A 20,126-nucleotide genomic window follows, 5' to 3' on the forward strand; every position below is an offset into this window, starting at 1 on the left:
TTGGGGAAAAAATAATCTGCTGGAACAGCTGGATACGGACACGTGAAAGAAGAAAGATGGACCCTTTCTATTATTAATATTATTTTGTGGTACTGGGTATTAAACTCAGGGCCTTGCGCTTACTAGGCAAGTGCTCCACCACTTAAGTCACACCCCCAGCCTCCTTCCTCATATTATACACAAAAATTAACTCAAAATGGATTACAGACCTACTTGTAAGAGCAAAAAGTGTAACTCCTTGAAGAAAATATAGGACTAAATCTTTATGATCTTAGAGTAGTCAAAGACTTCTTAGACATGACACCAAAAGCACAAACAACAAAAGAAAAAACAGAGCCAGGCATATTAGTACACACATGTAATCCCAGAACTCCTTTAGTTCAAGGCCAATCTGGTATACATAGTAAAACTATGTCTCAAAAAAATAAACTAGACTTATCAAAATTAAAAACTGTGATTAAAAGGATATCATCAAAAAAGTAAAAAAAAAAAAAAAAACCCACAGAATGGAGAAAATATTTGCAAACGATGTATCTGATAATAGAGTAGTATCTAGAATATATAAAGACTCCTTATAACTCAATAATTAAGAAAACTGGATTTTCAAAATAAGTTAAGGATTTTAAAAAATATTTCTCCAAAGAAGATATACAAATGGCAATAAGCACATAAAAAGATGTTCAACATCATTAGTCATCGTGGAAATACAACAAAGTCACTATAGGCAGATTCTGGTCTCCTGGAGTTGTCTAAGATCTTTCCAGGAGATGACAAGGAACTAGCACCCCAGATCTAGTTCCTTCCAGTCAAACCACAAGCCCTCTCCTGTGCCTGCAAGGAACAAAAGAGGGGAGGGAGGGGAGAGGTGAACGAAGCTTACCTTAATGACCTCTTCATGTCCATCACTGGATTCCACTAGTTCTGAAGCCAGAGAATGAGCAGGTGAGCGGCTAGACACCATGGTATATGTTTTCCTGCCCGCCTGCCAGAGAGAGTCAGAGAAGTGACTCAGAAACCACCAGCAAGCCCAGAACTCCTGCCCCTCAACCAATGCAGAAGACCTTCTCCTCAAAAGATTCAAAGCATTAGTCTGATGTTTCCTCTCCAAAAATCTACTCAGAGCTTCTAACAGAAGCCATACCACAAGAATGTGGGACAGGGAACATTAGTGGAAAATGCAGGTTAGTTTTTATTTTAGTGGGAGTCTCCCCACCCTCCAAAGCAGTGCACAATGCTGAGCTCAGCTGGGGATGTCTGAAAGCAGAGGCTCCCAAGCTTGCAGCAGCAGAGGTGGCTCCAGGCAGCACTGGGGTGAGGGGTCAGCAGCAAGGCAGGAGAACTGACTGAGGGAAGAGCCTTGTCCCACCAGAAACCTTGATACCTTCTGGGCTATGTGCTCAAGTTCATGTCCTGTCAGTTCACTCTGGAGCGTCAGCCTGAGAATGTCCACACTGTCCTAACAATGACAATGACAGCAAAAATAACTCCTTACCTTTATAGTCTACAGACACAACGGTGCAGGTGTACTTTTACTAGCCCTGTGGAGTGCACCAATTCACAAAGAAAACTAACGACTAGAGGAGGTGGTGCTAGCATGCCCAAGATCAGGTCATTCTGGGGCCATGTGACAGTTCTCTTTCCACCACTGTTCCAAATGGCTCCACTGGAGCTACCTTAGTTCTCAGATTGCATGGACTCTTCTTCACCAAATGGTGAAGAAGTCATCTGTGCACTGGTCATCCCCAACCCAGAATTTCTGCATCTGACAACCAGCCAGGAAATTATTGAAGCAATTTTACAAGACCAGGATATCCTTTCTGAACCATACTATAAGAAAGTGCCTGAGGACAGGCGCAGTGGCTCACACCTATAATCCTTGCTACTTGGGAAGCGGAGCTCAGGAGCATAATGGTTGTAGGCCAGTCTGGGCCAGAAGTTCATGAGACCCCCATCTTAATCAATAAGCAGGGCATAGGCTGGGAATGTAACTCAGTGGTTAAGTGTTTGCCTAGCATGCATGAGGCCCTGGGTTGTATCCCCAGTAACATTAAAAACAACAACAACAACAACAAAAAACCAAAAACAGAGTATAGTAGTGCATGCCTGTGATCCCAGCTACAAGGGAGGCATAAACAGGAAGATCGCAGTCCAGGCAAAAACATGAGATCCTATTAAAAAAAATAACTAAAGCAAAAAGAGATAGGGGCATGGCTCAAGTGGTAGAGCTCCTGACTGCCTAGCAAGCACAAGGCTCTAAATTTCAATTAAAGTATTGCCAATAACAGTACATGAATCTAAACCTCATTTCTGTGAGCCATATAGAAATTATCCAAATGAAAGCAGGCAGGATGATGGGTATTTATCTAGAGATCAGCCTCATTTTAAAGGTTGAAGCAGACTTCCTTGCATAGCTCAGAAGGGTTAAAAGCACTTTGTGGGACAATTAAAAACCTGAGGGGGGTCGGGGAAGAGTGAAAGAGAAGTCAGGCCCTGGTACCTCATGCCTGTAATCCTAGCTACTTGGGATGCTGAGATCAGAAAAATAGTTTGAGAGGCACCATCTCCAAAATAATCAGAGCAAAATAGACTGGAGGTGTGGCTCAAGAGGAAGAGCACCTGCTTTGCAAGCACAAAACACTGAGTTCAAACCCCAATCCCACCAAAAAAAAAAAAAAAAAAAATGTGAGGGAAAAGCAGGGGGCTGGAGATTTGGAAAGACAATAACATGAAAAGGCCAGTGAGGCAGAATGGACCAAACCCTGCAATAACCTATGCTATGTGTGGAGGTGAACAGAGGGCTTAGCCAGTCTGGGCCTCTGGTTCCCATGGAAAAAGAAGGGTTGTTGGACTGAGTATCTCCCGAGCTCCTTCCAGCTTCCATACTAAAGCATGAAGATGGAGTACATGCCTCTTCCAGGCAATGAAGGGAAGACGGATGCTGGGCTACCCAAGGGTGAAAGTGACTTTGAAGTCCACTGGTCATCACCAGGCCCAACAGCATAAATGCCACCTTATCTTAAGGTCTGAAGGCAGCTTCCTAACTTTTTCAATGTTGGTGAAGACAACCCTTCAACTTGGTGGAGAAGAAATTTGTCTTTCATCAGACACTTAACTCTCAGAACAGCCAGATAGTTAATGCTCAGTGTTTTTTTATTTTGCTTTGCTTTTTTTTGCTGTACTGGGGTTTGAACTCAGGGCCTACACCTTCAGCCACTCCACCAGCCCTTTTATTGTTTGTTTGTTTATTTTTTTGGTGATGGGCATTTTCAAGATAGGGTCTTGTGAACTATTTGCCTGGGCTGGCTTTGAACTGATCTCCTGATCTCTGCTTCCTGAGTAGTTAGGATTACAACGTGAGCCTTAGTGTTCTTACCTATATAATGGAACTACCATCCAAATGAGGCATTTCTTGAAGCTTAACTGAAAATGTGCAGAGGTGCTCTCTCACATAAGAGGGAGCACTCAGACAGCCTTCTCCCACAGCTTGGAATGAAACAGCCTCTCAATCTTGGTAAAGTAGTCAGTTTTACTCTGTGTGTGTGTGTGTGTGTGTGTGTGTGTGTGTGTGTGTGTGTGTGTGTGTAACAGGGTCTCATTATGTAATGCAAGCTGTTCTCAAACTCTCAATCCTCCTGCCTCAGTCTCCCAAGTGCTGGAATCACAGGCGTGCATGACCATGTCCAGTATATGTGAATGGATTTTTTTTTTGGGGGGGAGCAGGAATTGAACTCAGGGCTTTCTACATGCTAAGCATATACTCTACCCCTGAGCTACCACACCCCTGTGGTTTTCAAAAACAGTAAATTCCTACCAAGTAAAAGCCAGATCCAAACAAGGCTCTTCACAATCTGAGTTAATTTGTTACTGGTTCCTCATTGTACCCTCTCCCCTGCCCCCCTCACCCTGTCCAATAACACCTGTGCTTTCAGCTTCAATGCCTTTACTCCCCTCATTTCCCTTGCCTTAAATATCCTTTCTTTCCATTTTCTCCTGGGGCATCTACAGGTACCACAAGAGTTCATGTTCAAAGGCCACATCTTCCATGATGCACTCTGCATCCTGTGGGAAACATGTCCTCCCCTCCCTGAACTCCCTTAGCTCTAGAAGGCCTCTTATGGCATCTGTCTCTCAGTTATTTGTGTTCCATAAGGAACTGCCCCTACCACTGTTAACTCTTCAAGGTCAACTGTCTGCCACAGCTCTTAGCACAGGTAAGTATTTTCTGAATGCACTGTGACATCTAGGTGGAGAGAAAGTTACAAAAGAAAGAGGAAATGATTTCAAAATAGCCAGAGTGACTGCCAATTCTTTTTCCCCAAGACACAGGCACATACTTTAATTAAAACATCATCTCCCCATATCTGGAAGCAGCTGAGAAAAGGCAAGGCTAGGCATCTCCCAAAGGCAAAGGCACTACAAGCCAATGACTATATCAAGTCTGACTTGTTTCATGAACCCCACCATTCTAATTGGGAGAACATAGAAAACTAAGCTTGGCAGGGGCCCTAAGAAGTTATTCCATGTACTCATGTCATCAGAATTCCAGATGCCACAGAAAAAGGGGTGAGTTGGAGAAAAGTACTCTAAAAACAATGGTTCAAAATTTCCCTTCTCAAATTTGACAAAAGACATAAATCTACAAATCCCAGAGGCCAAGCAAACCCCAAACAGAATAAATCCCAAATTCATGTCATGATATATCATAATGAAACTTCTGATGACTGAACAAATTTTAAAAATCTTGAAAGCAGCTATTGAAAAATGACACCTTATTTACATGGGCAAACAATTTGAGTAACAACAGATTTTGACAGAGGCCAGAAGGAAGTGCATACTATTTTTCAAGTAGTGAAAGAAAGTGTCAATTCAGAATCCTATACCTAGGGAAAATATCCTTCAGGAATGAGAGGCAAATCAAGACATCCTCACTTGAAGAAAAATTTAGAGACTCTCACCAGCAGACCTACACGAAAAGAATGGCTTTAAGAATTCTCTAAAGAGAGGAAATAATAAAAAAGGAAACTTGGAACTCTGAAAAACATAGAAAAAAATATATGGGTAAATATAACATGGTCTCCTTCTCTTAGGTTTTCTAAGTTATATCTGATGATTAAAACTAAAATTATAATACCATCTAATAAAGGTTTTGTTTTTTTGTTGTTTTTTTTTTTTGAGATATGGTCTCTCAAACTATTTGCCCCCTCTGGCTTCAAAAAGCAACCCTCCTGATCTCTGCTTCCTGAGTAGCTAGGATTACAGGCATGAGCCAACGGCCCCATGGGCCTCAAGGACGGGTAGGGTTGTTTTTTGGGTTGAACACAGAACCTCATGTTTCCTAGGCAAGTGCTCTACCACTTGAGTCACTCGACCAGTCCCGATGTAGTTTTAAATGTATAATTAGTATTACAAAATTTAGTATTACAAATTAGTATTACAAAAAAAAAAAAGGCAGGGGGGGCTGGTGGAGTGGCTCAAGGTATAGATCCTGAGTTCAAAATCCAGTGCTGAAAAAAAAAAAGAATGAAATAGCGGGCCAGGGGCATGGCTTAAGTGGTATAGCTCTCGCCTAGCAGCAAGAAGCCCTGGGTTCAATTCCACGTATTGAATGAAAAAAAGAAAAGAAATAATACTGTTTATTTTCTTTTTTGTGTGGCAGTACTAGGGGTTGAACTCAGAGCCCTGCACTTGCTAGGCAAGCACTTTTAGCACTTGAGCCATGCTCCCAGCTCTTTGTTTGATTTGGTTATTTTTCAGATAGGGCTCGCTTTTATGCCCAAGCTGGCCTGGACTGTCATCCTCCTATTTATGCTTCCATGGCTGGGATAACAGAAACATGCCATCACACCCAGCTTTTTATTGTATGAGATGAGGACTCACCAACTTTTTGCCTGGGCAGGCCTTGAACTGAGAACATCCCAATCTCTGCCTCCCAAGTAGCCAGGATTATAGGCTTAAACCAGGACACAAGACTTTGTAGATATCAAAAGGATATGAATATAAATTTGATAATTTAGATTAAGAAACACAAACTAGGTAATCTGAATACTTATAACTATTAAGGAAATTAAGTTCATAAGCTTAAAATTCTCAAAAAAAGAAATCTCCAGGCCAGGTGTGGTTGTGCATGACTGTAACCCCAGCACTCAGGAGACTGAGGCTGGAAGATCTCGAGTTTGAGGCCAACCTGAAACTGTCTCAAAAAAACAAAAGAAATCTGCATACCCAGATGGTTCCACTGGAGAAATCTACCAACTGTTTAAAGAATTAGCACTAATTCCACATAATCTCATCTAGAAAACAGAGGAAGAGGGAACACTTCCCATTCATTTTATGAAGCTAATATAATGCAGGTACTAACAACCAAAGACAAAGAAATAAAATAGAGAGAAAAGAAGGGAGGGAGGGAGGGGATAGGTAGAGAGAAACTACAGACCAATACCTCCATGAATGTAGACTCTAATCCTTAATATTTTGTTATAGTATGGGCAAACACATGGAAGGGAATTTTCCGAAAGTGGCAAGTAAACACATATATATTCATCATACTAGTCATTAGGGAGCCACACATTAAAATCACAGTGAGATACAACTACACACCTATCAGAATGGCTAAAATAAATAATGACACCAAATGCTGAAGACCCTGCAAAGAAACTGGATCACTCACACATGGCTGGTAGGAATATAAAATGATAAGCTACTCTAAAAAGTGGTTTGGCAGTTTCTTTTAAAACTAAACATGCGGCCAGGAGTAGTGCTACACACCAGTAATCCCAGCACTCAGGAGGCTGAGGCAGTAGCATTGCTACTCTGAACTTCATAGCAAGTCCCTATCTCAAAAGCAACAAGCAAAAACTTCACATGCAGGAGATGGGGGGTCTAGCTCAGAGGTAGAGCATTTGACTAGCATGCACAAGGCTCTGGGTTCAAAGGGGAAAAAAAAAAAAAAGAGTATGGTGACCCATACCCATAATCCTAGCTAGCTGGAAGGCTAGGAGATTGAGAGGATTGAAGTTCAAAGCCCCAGGGCAAACAGTTCGAGAGACCCCAATCTCCAAAATAACCAGAGCAAAATGGACCAGAGATGTGGCACAACAGGTACAGTGCCTGCTTTGCAAGTATGAAGCCCTAAGTTCAAACCCAGGTCCCACCAAAAAGAAAACAGACCTGAAAATGACTCAGATGCCCTTCAATAGAGTGAATTGCTAAACAAACTGCGGTTCATCCATTACAGGATAATGGATGTACAATATCAGCAATAAAAGGAGCATGTGACAAAATCTACAGAGAATTTTAAGTAGAAAAATAATCACATAAACAAAAGTTATGTAGGGTGGGGGGGAGGTGGCACAAACAATGTATACACATGTAAGTAAATATAAAAACGATAAAATAATAAAAAGTTATGTATTCTATTATTACATTTATGCAACTTACTTTAATGACAACACTGAAGAAATAAAGAACAGATCAGTGGTTGCCAGGAGTTAAGGAAAGGGTGGGGGCGGGAAGGAATGGGCACAACTGTAAAAAGTAACAGAGGGATTCTTGTAGTGATGGAAATGTTCTGTATGTTGACTGTATCAATGTCAGCATCCCAGTTGTGACAGTGTACTATTGTCTGGCAAGATGTTACCACTGGGGGACTTCTTTCTTTTTTCAGAGGGGGTGGATGCTGAGACAGGATCTTGCTATGTGGCCCAGACTACCCTCAAACGTTCAATCCTCCTTTCTTAGCCAAAACCAACTTTTAATGGCCATTAGTATTCTACTTCATAAGTTCAATGAATTTATTCAACCTAACCCCTGTGTAAGTTGAGTTTCTTTTCTTTCCTTCCTCCCTTCCTCCCCTTCCTTTCTTCCTTTCTTTCTGTTGAAGTTTTAGCAAGGATTCATTTTAGTATAACTGGATAAAGTAGGGAGAAGTGCTACCCACACAGGAAATGGGAGCAATAGCTTATCAATTTCTTTATATTCTTTTTCTTATGTTTTATTATTGTTTTGGCAGTCCTGGGAATTGAACCCAGGGCCCTGTGGGTGGTAGGCAAGCACTTTACCACTTGAGCCACACTCCAGTCTCTCTTCTATGTATTTTATTTTAGAAGACATCGTTTATTTTTTTATTTTAATAGGGAAAAATGATGCATAACAGTACCTGAATCACCTTTGCCTCTCCTTTGCAGAAAAAGAATGAGCATTTGATATTTGGTATATATGGAAATGTCACAATGAAACCCCTGTATAACTATCATATACTAACAAAAACATTTAAAAAAGGAAACAAACAAAAAACAAGAATAAGCTTTTGGAGCTAAATATTGATCTACCATTTGATCCAGCAATACCACTCGGGGATATACCCAAAAGACTGTGACACAGGTTACTCCAGAGGCACCTGCACACCCATGTTTATTACAGCACTATTCACAATAGCCAAGTTATGGAAACAGCCAAGATGCCCCACCACTGACGAATGGATTAAGAAAATGTGGTATCTATACACAATGGAATTTTATGCAGCCATGAAGAAGAATGAAATGTTATCATTCGTCGGTAAATGGATGGAATTGGAGAACATCATTCTGAGTGAGGTTAGCCTGGCCCAAAAGACCAAAAATCGTATGTTCTCCCTCATATGAGGACATTAGATCAAGGGCAAACACAACAAGGGGACTGGACTTTGAGCACATGATAAAAGGGAGAGCACACGATAAAAGGGAGAGCACACGATAAAAGGGAGAGCACACGATAAAAGGGAGAGCACACAAGGGAGGGGTGAGGATAGGTAAGACACCTAAAAAATTAGCTAGCATTTGTTGCCCTCAATGCAGAGAAACTAAAGCAGATACCTTAAAAGCAACTGAGGCCAATAGGAAAAGGGGAACAGGAACCAGAGAAAAGGTTAGATCAAAAAGAATTAACCTAGAAGGTAACACACACGCACAGGAAATTAATGTGAGTCAACTCCCTGTATAGCTATCCTTATCTCAACTAGCAAAAACACTTGTTCCTTCCTATTATTGCTTATACTCTCTCTACAACAAAATTAGAGATAAGGGCAAAATAGTTTCTGCTGGGTATTGAGGGGGTTGGGGGGGAGAGGGAGGGGGTGGAGTGGGTGGTAAGGGAGGGGGTGGGGGCAGGGGGGAGAAATGACCCAAGCCCTGTATGCACATATGAATAATAAAACAATAAAAAAAAAAAAAGAATAAGCTTTTGGAACAGTTAGGCTGGAGGCATAGCTCAAGTGGTAGAGCCCCTGCCTAACAAGATTGAAGACCTAAGTTCAAATCCTAGTACCACCAAAAAAAAAAAAAAAAAAAGATGGGATGGAAGTTAGTTACTTCCCCTCTCCTCCCTTTGCCTCCTTGGAGAATTCTCACTCAGCCTTCAAGGCTCAGCTTGAGTGTCCTCTCTGCAGGTCCTGCACAGGTTCAGAGCCTGCATGCACCTGATGTACCCTACATCAGACACTGTAACACTGAGCCCATTCTTTTATAACGTCTTCTTCGAAATATACGTGTTCATGAATTCTAGTCAATATGTCAGCAATTTCCTAATTCCCTTTCTTTTAAGAAACTCAGACTCCAGTTCAGAGAAGCAGTAGGAAATACTGGAAAAAGCAAGAAAAAAATGAGAAGCACTAGGGCCATGGCTCAAGTGATACAGTGCTTGCCTAGCAAGCGCAAGGTCCTGAGTTCAAACCCCAATACCACCAAAAAGAAAAGGAAAAGAAAAAAAATGAGCAAAGGTCAAGAAAGGCACCTCTATGAAGAAATACACATGGCTAATGGATATATGAAAGATGTTTAGCTGGGCATGGTGAGGCACTCCTGTAATCCCATGAGAGGTAGGCAGGAGAATCACAAGTTCAAGACCAGCCTGGGCTACCCAGAGTGTCGGAAGGAAGGACACTCACCCTCACCAGTAATCAAGGTAATGCAAACTAAAATAATACTGAGGGGCTGGGGGTTAGCTCAGTGGTAGAGCACATCTGAGAATGCTCAAGGTCCTAGGTTTAAATCTTCAGCACCACCAACAAAAAAAAAGCGCTAATGGGAGGGGGGCTTTTATTGATGTTATGAAAGCATAAAGACATGTGACAAGTGTGGTCATAGTAGAATTGCTTGCAAAGAAAAAACAGAAACAGCCCAGATGGTCTACTGACAAGCAAATGAGTTCATTAACTCTAGTATATGATAGTTTAATGAATGACTATTCAGCTGTGAGAATAAATGAACTTTAAATAAATCTTGGAATTAATGTAGTTTTAAAAAGTACAGAATATCAATGATATGTATATAGAATTCAAAACATGCCAAACTAGACAATAAGTCATTTGAACATGCAGCAAAAATATAACAAAAGCAAACAAATGAACACAAAATTCTAGATAGTGATCACTTCTGTGGAGAAAACAGAGGGTAATGATCTAGAAGGGACCCGGGAAGCTTCAAAAATATTAGTAATGTCCTACTTTTTTTGTTTTGTCATTTTTGGACAGTTCTAGGATTTGAACTCAAGGCCCTGTGCTTGCGAAGCTCTCCCAGCCGAGCCAGGACCCTAGTCCAATAATATTCTATTTCTTAATCTGGGTGTTCAGTACATAGACGTCCATTTCACTGTTATGCTTTAAAACTGCCTGTATATTCATCTTCTTGCTTTTCACTAAAGCAATTTTTTTCTCCTGGTAAATCCTGCAGATATTGTTTTAAGACCAACTGAATAGCAAATATTAAGGATACTCGTAGCATTCAGGATCAGTGAGGATGCAGGGAAAAAGACTAATTTCATGTATCCTTGGGGAGAGTGTAAATTTATAAAAATATTTTTTGGAAGTTAATTTGGCAATATTAATTAAAAGGGATGGCATATTTTATAAATCCTTTAACCCAGTTAATTACACTTTTAGGAGCATGCCCTGTGAAAATCCCAAAGAAACTGTGAAAAAATGTTAAGTGCAACACTATTTACAATAATTAAAAACTGGAAGTAATATAAATATTCCCTAGTAGGTGAATGAATGAATGAAGTAACACATGGATAATAACATTCATACTATGAAGTTTTACACTGCTGATAAGCCTCCATGATCTGACAGGAAAATATCTCTAAGATATATTAAGTTGAAAAAAAAAGTTCATGTGTGGGGTGGTACACACCTGTAATCTTAGCAGTTGGGAGGCTAAAGCAGGAGAATCACAAGTTCAAGGTCTGCCTAGGTTACATATCGAGTTCAAAGTCAGTCTGAGCAACTTATCAAGACCCTGTTTCCAAGTAAAAATGGGCTAGGGGTGTAGCTAGGTAGTAGAGCATTTGTCTAACATATTCAAGGCCCTGAGTTCAATTCCTACTACTTTTTTTTAAAAGCAAATCAGACAGTAATTCATAAAATATGGCTTCTCATTTATTTAAATGTAAGTGTATACATGTTCATAGTATTTGTATAGGAGTATTTGCTCCTATACAAAGCAATTACTGTATGTATGAGATCCTGTTGGGCCCTGCTCAAAGGGCTATATATGTATTAACTCATTTTGTCCTCACAATATTATTATCACTATCCCCATTTTATAGATTAGAAAACTGAGACACATTAGTATCTGGTTCAAGGTCACACAAATAGTCAGAGGTAGAATTCAAACCTAGTCCTGTGGCTCCAGTTTGGACTCCTACTCACCATGCCACATGGCACTTCTTAAAAGTAAACACTTGGAAAACCACTGAATTCATATACACTAAAGAAGGGCAGGAGGATAGGCCTTTTGCTCCATACACTTCCATGATATTTTAAACTTCAGCAACAATAATGTACTTGCATAACACTCCTATAATAAAATATATAAAGAGAAGGAAAAGAAAAGAATTAAGCTTGGAATCAGAGATGGAGTGTGTGAGTTCCAACTAACATCTCTTAATCCTTGACTGAACCACTTTATCTCAGGGGATTGATTTTCTATCTGTAAAGCAGGGGTGATAATACTCATTCTGCTGACATTTTAAGCAGGGGTACATGCGAAAGAACAGTACAATGTGAAAGTACTTTGCAAACCATTAATCACTTCACAAAGATGAGGCAGCATTACTTTCCCAAGCGGCTCTAGAAAGTCTACAAGGGAGGAATATGGGGGGAGCAAATTGGCCAGAGTTGGTGAAAAATCTAGGGCTCTCTCTGGTACCTTATCCTCCAGAACCAGAGAATGATATTCTAGTCTACAAAACCAGAGACCTCACCCCTCAACCCCAACCCACAGTCAAGGATGGCAAACCTGGGGCTCCTCTCTGCTTGGTATGACCAGGGAGGCTCTTCTCTACTTGGCGTGACCAGTTGATGTCTGGAGCTGGAGTGACCTCAGGGCTGTGAGAAGGCTCCAGAGAGATTTAGAAACACTCCCCAGTTGGACAGGGTGGTCCCCACTGAGGACTTTCTGAAAAGCAAGATGGGAAGTACAGCCTTCTTCTCTAGGGAAAAAGGAGCAATGCTAATCACAAGGTAAGCAGCCTGTAACCTCATAAACACTCTTGGGGAGAAGCCCAGCTACCTCCAAATTACAGGCAGCCTTTCCACTCTGTTCAAACAATCTCCAGTGGTGACTCACTCCTCAAAGCAGGGAGGGGATAAACACGTAGCTAAGGGCTTAGAGATCAAGACACTGAAAGAGAAGCATGGGAGATAAACAGGGAGGCCCAGGAGATAAACGACTGGCCCCAGGGGTTCCCACACCACAGGCTTCTGTGAATGGGAAAAGATCCACAGGAAAAGCCTGTGTGAGGGCCCAGTAGGACTAAGGGGAAAGAAGGGATTAAGGGTAAAGTTCCTTAGTAAGGGAAGTACAGATGGTCTTTGAGATGGAGACCAGTATCCTTAATTCATCTTCACCCTGCATCCCACTGCCCCCTTTCTCACCCCAAACATACATGATCTCTCAAGCTGCTGAAGTAGCAACCCCCTCAATTTGCTCACTCTGAGAAATAAGAATTCCCTCCCAGAGGTCAGGATGAAAAAAACCCCATAAGGTCAAAGAAGAGGACCAGATGGGCTGGCTGAGTGCCTATCTCTCCTGGGAAGACTTTCAATACACTTGGCATGCAGGTTTTGGGTCCTACCCTCTGCAGCAGGTCTCTAGGCCATTTGTTGAGTAGGATACAGACACTTGCTGTCTCTTCTCACAAACAGGTGTTTGTTTTTTACCTGGCTACCAACCCAGAGGCATGGGCTGGACAAGCTATATGCAAAGGGCTGACTGAGTGACTAGGAGGTGAAATGAAAAAAAAAAAGAAATTTGTGGTGGCACCCTAAATGAGGCAGCCCTACACTGAGGCCTAACAGTGAGCATATACATACAGGGAGGTGGACCCCTGAACCCCAGCTCTGAAGGACACACCCTGCTGTTGAGCCAGTCTCTCTCCTGGACACCTGCCTAATGCCTAGCTAGCCTGTAACAAAGGGGTGAGTTCCTCTGGGCCCCTCCCCTCAAAGGATGGCAAATGTGACTCTGCTTCTCTAATCTCTGACCAGCCTACCTTGTGATTTTTCTTTTGTGCCCTTAGACCCTAGGAAAACATTTCCCTTTTCTTCCTTCATCCACCCAACCCTGTCTTACCCTATTCCATATTCTCTTCTTTTCCCGCCTTCGCTGGCCGGGCTTAAATCCGGGCCAACAACAGCCTTCCTGGTACATATCTATGCCCCCAACTAAACCTGCCTACCCCTAGGAAACAGTCACAAGACTGTTTCATGGCGACCCAAAGAGGCATGTAGCACAATTACCAGCAGGCTCGTCTCACCCGCTCTGATCACACGTGTCTGGAACGGAAACCATCCAGGTGCACACCTCCCTCCACCCTAGAGAAATACGGGCAATGTTGGCGCCAAATGCCTAGTGATTGAGTAACCCTCCTCTCTCAGATCCTCCCCTCCTCCTCAGGCAAAAACCCAGCATTCCTCAAATTCCTGGCAGGCTTGGAGACATCAGCTGCTGTGTTCCTGAAAGTTAAGTACCTGGCAATGAATGGGGGAGATGGCATGGTGTGAGGAGAGATGTTATAAATTGGGCAGGTCTCATGACTGAAAGAAAACAATATTCTGACCCTGCAATTCCATTCCCAGGTATTTCTCTTGAAGGAAATGAAAACATATGTTCACATAAAATCTTGTAAACCAAATTTCATACCAGCATTATTCACAACAACCAAAAATAAAAATGACACAAATGTCCATCAACATTTACTCCTGATGATAATACAGCCGAGGGAGGATGTAGCCTAATGGTTAGGATGTTTGCCTAGCACGCTCAAGGACCAAGTTTGATCCCCTGCACTGCAAAAAAACAAAATTTCAAAAACAAAAACAAAAAAACACTGCCAGGCACCAGTGGCTCATGCCTATAATCCTAACTACTCAGGAGGCAGTGATCAAGAGGATCACTGTTCAAAGCCAGCCCAGGTAAATAGTTTGCAAGACCCTATCTCAAAAAAACCCATCACAAATTGGAGAACATCATTCTGAGTGAGGTTAGCCTGGCCCAAAAGACCAAAAATCGTATGTTCTCCCTCATATGTGGACATTAGATCAAGGGCAAACACAACAATGGGACTGGACTTTGAGCACATGATAAAAGCGAGAGCACACAAGGGAGGGAGAGGATAGGTAAGACACCTAAAAAATTAGCTAGCATTTGTTGCCCTCAACGCAGAGAAACTAAAGCAGATACCTTAAAAGCAACTGAGGCCAATAGGAAAAGGGGACTAGGAACTAGAGAAAAGGTTAGATCAAAAAGAATTAACCTAGAAGGTAACACACATGCACAGGAAATTAATGTGAGTCAACTCCCTGTATAGCTACCCTTATCCCAACCAGTAAAAACCCTTGTTCCTTCTTATTATTGCTTATACTCTCTCTACAACAAAATTAGAAATAAGGGCAAAATAGTTTCTGCTGGGTATTGAGGGGGTGAGGGGGAGAGGGATGGGGTAGAGTGGCGGGTGAGGGAGGGGGTGGGGGCAGGGGGGAGAAATGACCCAAGCCTTGTATGCACATATGAGTAATAAAACAACAACAACAACAAAAAAATCACAGAAAAGGACTGCTGGAGTGGCTCAAGCTGTAAGAGCCTCTGCTTAGCAAGTGTGAGGCCCTGAGTTCAAACTCCAATGCTACAAAAAAAAAAAAAAAAACACCCAACACTGTGTGGTTACAGCCAAAGGAATATTATTTAGTGTGAAAAATGAGTGAAGTGCTGATACATGTTATGATGTACATGAACCTTAAAAACAGCATGCAAATTGAAAGCCAGTCACAAAGGATTGCATATTATCAGGTTACATTTATATGAAATGTCCAGAATAGGTAAAATCATAGAGAAAGAGAACAGACTGGCAGTTGCTTAGGGCTGGGGCAGGTAGAATAGGGGAGTAACTGCTAATAGGTTGGGATTTCTTTATGAAGTGAAGAAAATATTCTAAAACTGATTTATTGATAACTGCACAACTCTGTGAATATACTAAAAACCCCTGAATTGTATACTTTAAATGAGCAAATCATATTGTATAAGAATTCTATTTCAATGAAGCTATTATAATGTATGAAGTTCATCATGATAAGCTTCAACAAACCACATCTCTAGTTAAAAAAATAAAAAGGGGCTCAGGAAGGCTTGGTATTAAACTATTTCAGCTTTTTTTTTTTTTTTTGCAGTACTGAGGTTTGAACTTAGGGCATACACCTTGAGCCGTTCCACCAACCCTTTTTGTGATGGGCTTTTCCAAGATAAGTTCTCTTGGAACTATTTGCCCAGGTGGCTTCAAACCAAGATCCTCCTGATCTCTGCCTCCTGAGTAGCTAGGATTAAAGGCATGAGTCACTAATGCCCGGCAATTTCTGAGGTCTTAAAAAAAAAATGAGAATGTTCTAAAGAAGGGTAACATTGATGAATTAATGAGAATCACCTTATCAGAGAGCCCAAAGGAACAAAGTATACCAGCTGTGTTGGACATGAGATCAGGAAAAAAAAAAAAGGGGGAGAGGGATACCAAATTAAGAACCCTGAGCAATGCTCTGTGAAAGACCAGACCTGGCTGAGTTAGGACTAGCAAAGGTCACTCAGGTCTTCACCATGGCTCTGTTCATAGGCTCCTATTACCCCTGGGGCCCTACATGGCAGAAAGACCTAGACTTTCCTTGAGAGGAAAGGGGAAAGGAACAGATAAGAATATATGTCAATACAATGAGAAGGAGAAAAGCTTGACCAAGCTAGAGAATCTCCAGACTCTTCCTCCACCCATGGGCTAGCGTGCCCAGAGAAGGTTAAAATAGTCTAGTCCAAGTTAATAGTAAACCAAATAACAGATAACATCTATAGTGCCAAGCACTATACTTAATGTTTCATATGTATTATCATACTTAATCCTCATAAAAAGCCATAATTGTTATCTTTGTTTTACAGATGAAGAAAATGAGAATGGAGAAATGAATTTACCAAAAAAAATCTTTGGCAAAGCAAACATTGGAGCCCTGACTACAGCCCACCTTAGTCAGAACCACTTTCTTAACCACAATGCTATTAATAGAAATCAGTTTAACTAAAAATTATAATTACACTGGAATCACGGAAAGGAACATGTAAGGGGGGAGTGTAAATCTTCCTATAATTCCTACAACATGAGGTCAACAGATATCTAAAATTGATAAATCAAGAAATATCACTATAAGCATTTTATTTAGAAACATGGAGGCTTACACCAGACAAAATAGCTATGAGTTAAAAGTATCCATTTCCATGGATCAGAACTTAGAGTAGAGAACTCCTACATTCTTTTAAAAGACAATTGATATTAGTTTCTTAAAAAATCATGTACATATATTTTTCATTTAAAAAAATCATAGGAAGGAAGGAGGAAAATCAGAGTTCATAGATGCCAAAGTCTAATGTCATGGACATCTGTTCTTTAACCACATGGCTTTCATTCTCCTCCACTGGTAACAACACTTGGGTTTTGCTCTGGAAAATCTCCCTCCTTCACTGGGTAATCTTATAGCCTTGTCAGTCAAGAAACCTTGCCCTTCTGCTAGCCAAGAAGAGTCAGGGGACAATGTCCTCATCTTCCTGGAATCTTAGGCAAAAAGACCTAAAACAACTGAACTAATTCACCCAGAAGTAGAAAGCCTCCCCATTAGTTTCTTCCACCTACCTAAGGTCCCTGGACTCCCTTGGTTTGGTCTTTTTAAGCTTTCCCTGAAATTCTGTGCACTGTCCCATTTCCTTCTAACAAATTTCTCTTCTCAGCAAGCTAGAGTCACTTTCTGTTGTTTACTATAAGCAAAGGAAGTTCATGGAAATGTCTAATAAAAATGAATTTGAGGTTTACTTGTATTTTTATGTTCCAGTGTAACTTACCAAAGGAGCTCGTAAACATTTCTAACCTAAAAAACAATTTTATATCACAGTTCAATAAAAACCACACATATATAATATGCACACATACATATACTGAAAAAGTTCTGCCAAAAAGTCTACCCTAACAACTCAAATTCACATTCTATTTTTTATGATGTTTCTGCCCCAGTAGGTTGATTTCAGACCTACTAGTGGTTGTGGTTTGCAGTTTTGAAAAACACTGACTCTATTTACCACTGACTCTATTGCATCCAGCAATAAAAACAATCCAGAGGGTATCAACCATATTTCCATGTCCATGTGTGGAGCACTACAGCACATGGCCTGCTGATGGAGAACACCAAGAGAATCCCAAGGTCATAATCCCACAGACTGCACCAATCAACTGTCTACACCACCAATTAAAAAAAAACACTCTGAGCACTTGTGCATGGCATGAATTGACGACAGCTTCCTGCTGACTGTCCAGAGCCATAAATTCTATCTGTAGGCTGGCTCAGAGGAGAGGAATCCAGGACAATGCCTGTCTCACCTGACTGACTGATTGTTTATCGCCCCCTCCTTCAGAGCCCAGGAATATCTCAAAGATCAGACCTAAGCAATAGTTACTTCATTCCCACCTCAAGTTCAGCCTAGAAAGAAGGAATACAAGAGAATTTCTGTCTCCCCTTGCTAAAGAGGTCTCTAGTTACCTTCAAACTTATCCATAGCTGAGACTAAATTCCTTCCTCACTATTTTCCTACCTACTCTTTCTGCCCTTCCTCCTCCCCCCCCCCAAAAAAAAAAAAACAAGCAGCAGAAACATCAAGGGATAGCAGAAGATGATATTCATCCTCAGGGTTGTCAATGTTGTGGTCTTAGATTACTTTCTGGATCTCCTTTCTACAGCAAGAAAAAAAAGATGTCCAAATCCCCCTCTCCTTTTTTCATCTTGCACCTCTTTCCTTGCCTCAAGCATTCCAAAGCAGCAAGAGTATGAAGGACTTAGGACTGACAAGATAGAGGATGGATTTTTTTTTTTTTTCCTATCTCTTCAGCATTCCATACCTGAGGGAGAAGGCGGAGGGTTGGGGGACTGTGGTTGGGCAGCAGCAAGACTTGTAATATAGCAGAAATTCTCATAAGCCTGGCCAGTTGATCATCTGTACTTAAACTTCAAATGAGCACCTAATCTAAAAGATTCTTTGAAGAAGAGCCACAATTCAGCGGTAGCTGGATCAGCTCTACTTCAGCGGCTCGCTGAAACAGGCAAAGGGAATCAGATGGCGAGGGGGACACAAACTGCCGCATCACCTTGGCTCCCATTTCACTCTCGCCCACAATAGCTTGGAAATCGATGAAATAGTACACACCTATGTTGGGTTAGGTTCCCCAGCAGAACCAAGAAATGCTCAGCTACAAATTACCCTCCTTTTCCTCTAGAGAGGAAAAAGCATATGGTCATTTGGGGAGGACTAGGGCTGGGGCCAGGAAATGAGGGACAGAGAGCAGACTGGCTTGCAGTGCAGAAAGCTCCCCTCTCCTCAACCCTCAGCGGGTTCAGACCCCCTCTTGCGGGTCACTTCCTTTCCCTTCTCAGCCCAAGTTCTGAAGGATCCCTTTCATCCACTTGTCCTGGACTTGACCGCTGGAAGCAAAACCAACCAAATCGTCCCAGGGGGAGGGGAGCAGGACAACTGCAAGAGGTAGGAAGGACAAATCCAAGAAGAGACATGACCACCAGGTGGAAGGCTCTATCCCTCTTACTCCAGACCAGTCTCGGAGTAATTTCTGTCCTACCGTTCCCCTCCCCCGTCCCAGCCGTCCCTAACCTCCATTCCAAGCCCTAAGCTTTCACCTTCTACTCTGTTTTCTTGTTACTGATAACCCAAAGCATCATAAAATTCTTTGAAGGGCCTCTGAGGTCACCAGGACCCACGGAAAAGCTTAACTGCCTCGCCCGGACCCAACATCCAACATAACGCCGGCATCCGGTCCCTTCAGCTCCTCTACCTACAGTCCAGTCTGGCTGCCCACAGGACGCCCGAATAAGGTGCAATGAAACCGGCGGCCTCAGAGTGCACCGCGCGGGTCCCAAACAGAAGCTGCAGCGTCCTTCCAAAGGACAGGGACGTCCCCAGTCCTCGAGCCTCAAAAGAGTCTCATCCTGCGCCTCCCACTGCCCGCCGCAGGGACAAGGGAAAGAAAGAAAGAAGGGCAGCGAAGAGCTGACGGCCGGAGCCGGCACCAGGTGATGTCAGCGAACTCGGCGCGGGGCGCCAGAGGGGTGGAATTGGAAACAGAACACCAAGCGAGAAAGGCGGTGTGGGCGCGTTTTCTTACCGCGGTCTGGCCCTCCGGGTGCACATCCACCACAGTACACCAGTTCCGCGTCCCGTTCATCTTCTTCCCGCGGGGGTCACAGCACACTGCCCGCACCTCTACCTTGGAGTCCGGCTCCTACTGGGCGGGCGCGCGAAGAACCGCCTTCTTGTATAGGCGCATCAGGGGCGGGGCTGGAGGTTGACCACGCCCTCAGGACGCTATTAGCCATCGAGAGCTAGCGAAAGAGCTAGGTGGGCGGTACCAAGAGGTTTCCGGGCACACCCCATTGGTGCTGGCTCAGATTTACATAAAGGTGGGGCTTAGGAGTGACCTGAGTGAGGCTGCTTAACTGTAGTTTTGTCCAGGCTATGTGGTTGTATTTCAACATTCTTCATTCATCTTGTCTCCAACTCTCCAAGATTAGT

General features: G+C 42.3%; 1 protein-coding gene across 13 annotated transcripts in view; it reads right to left on the reverse strand.

The window, feature by feature from the left end:
* Window positions 1-19,867, reverse strand: part of Tuft1 (tuftelin 1) — a 39,607-nt gene extending 19,740 nt beyond the window's left edge. For 5 of the 13 annotated variants that reach the window (XM_020155757.2, XM_074048105.1, XM_074048101.1 and 2 more), the window contains exons 1-3: window positions 19,720-19,864; window positions 1,382-1,456; window positions 881-982 (exon numbers count right to left, since the gene is read on the reverse strand). In XM_020155757.2, coding sequence (XP_020011346.2) covers window positions 881-982; window positions 1,382-1,456; window positions 19,720-19,779 — 237 coding nt within the window. In that variant the 5' untranslated portion in view covers window positions 19,780-19,864. Of the gene's footprint in view, window positions 1-880; window positions 983-1,381; window positions 1,457-12,269; window positions 12,429-19,719 lie in introns of all 13 variants that reach the window. The other 8 variants (XM_074048103.1, XM_074048100.1, XM_074048110.1 and 5 more) reach the window with 6 other exon arrangements.
* Window positions 19,868-20,126: the final 259 nt, after the last annotated feature.

This window comes from Castor canadensis, chromosome 11, assembly GCF_047511655.1.
Source record: "Castor canadensis chromosome 11, mCasCan1.hap1v2, whole genome shotgun sequence".
Classification (NCBI taxonomy): Eukaryota; Metazoa; Chordata; class Mammalia; order Rodentia; family Castoridae; genus Castor; species Castor canadensis.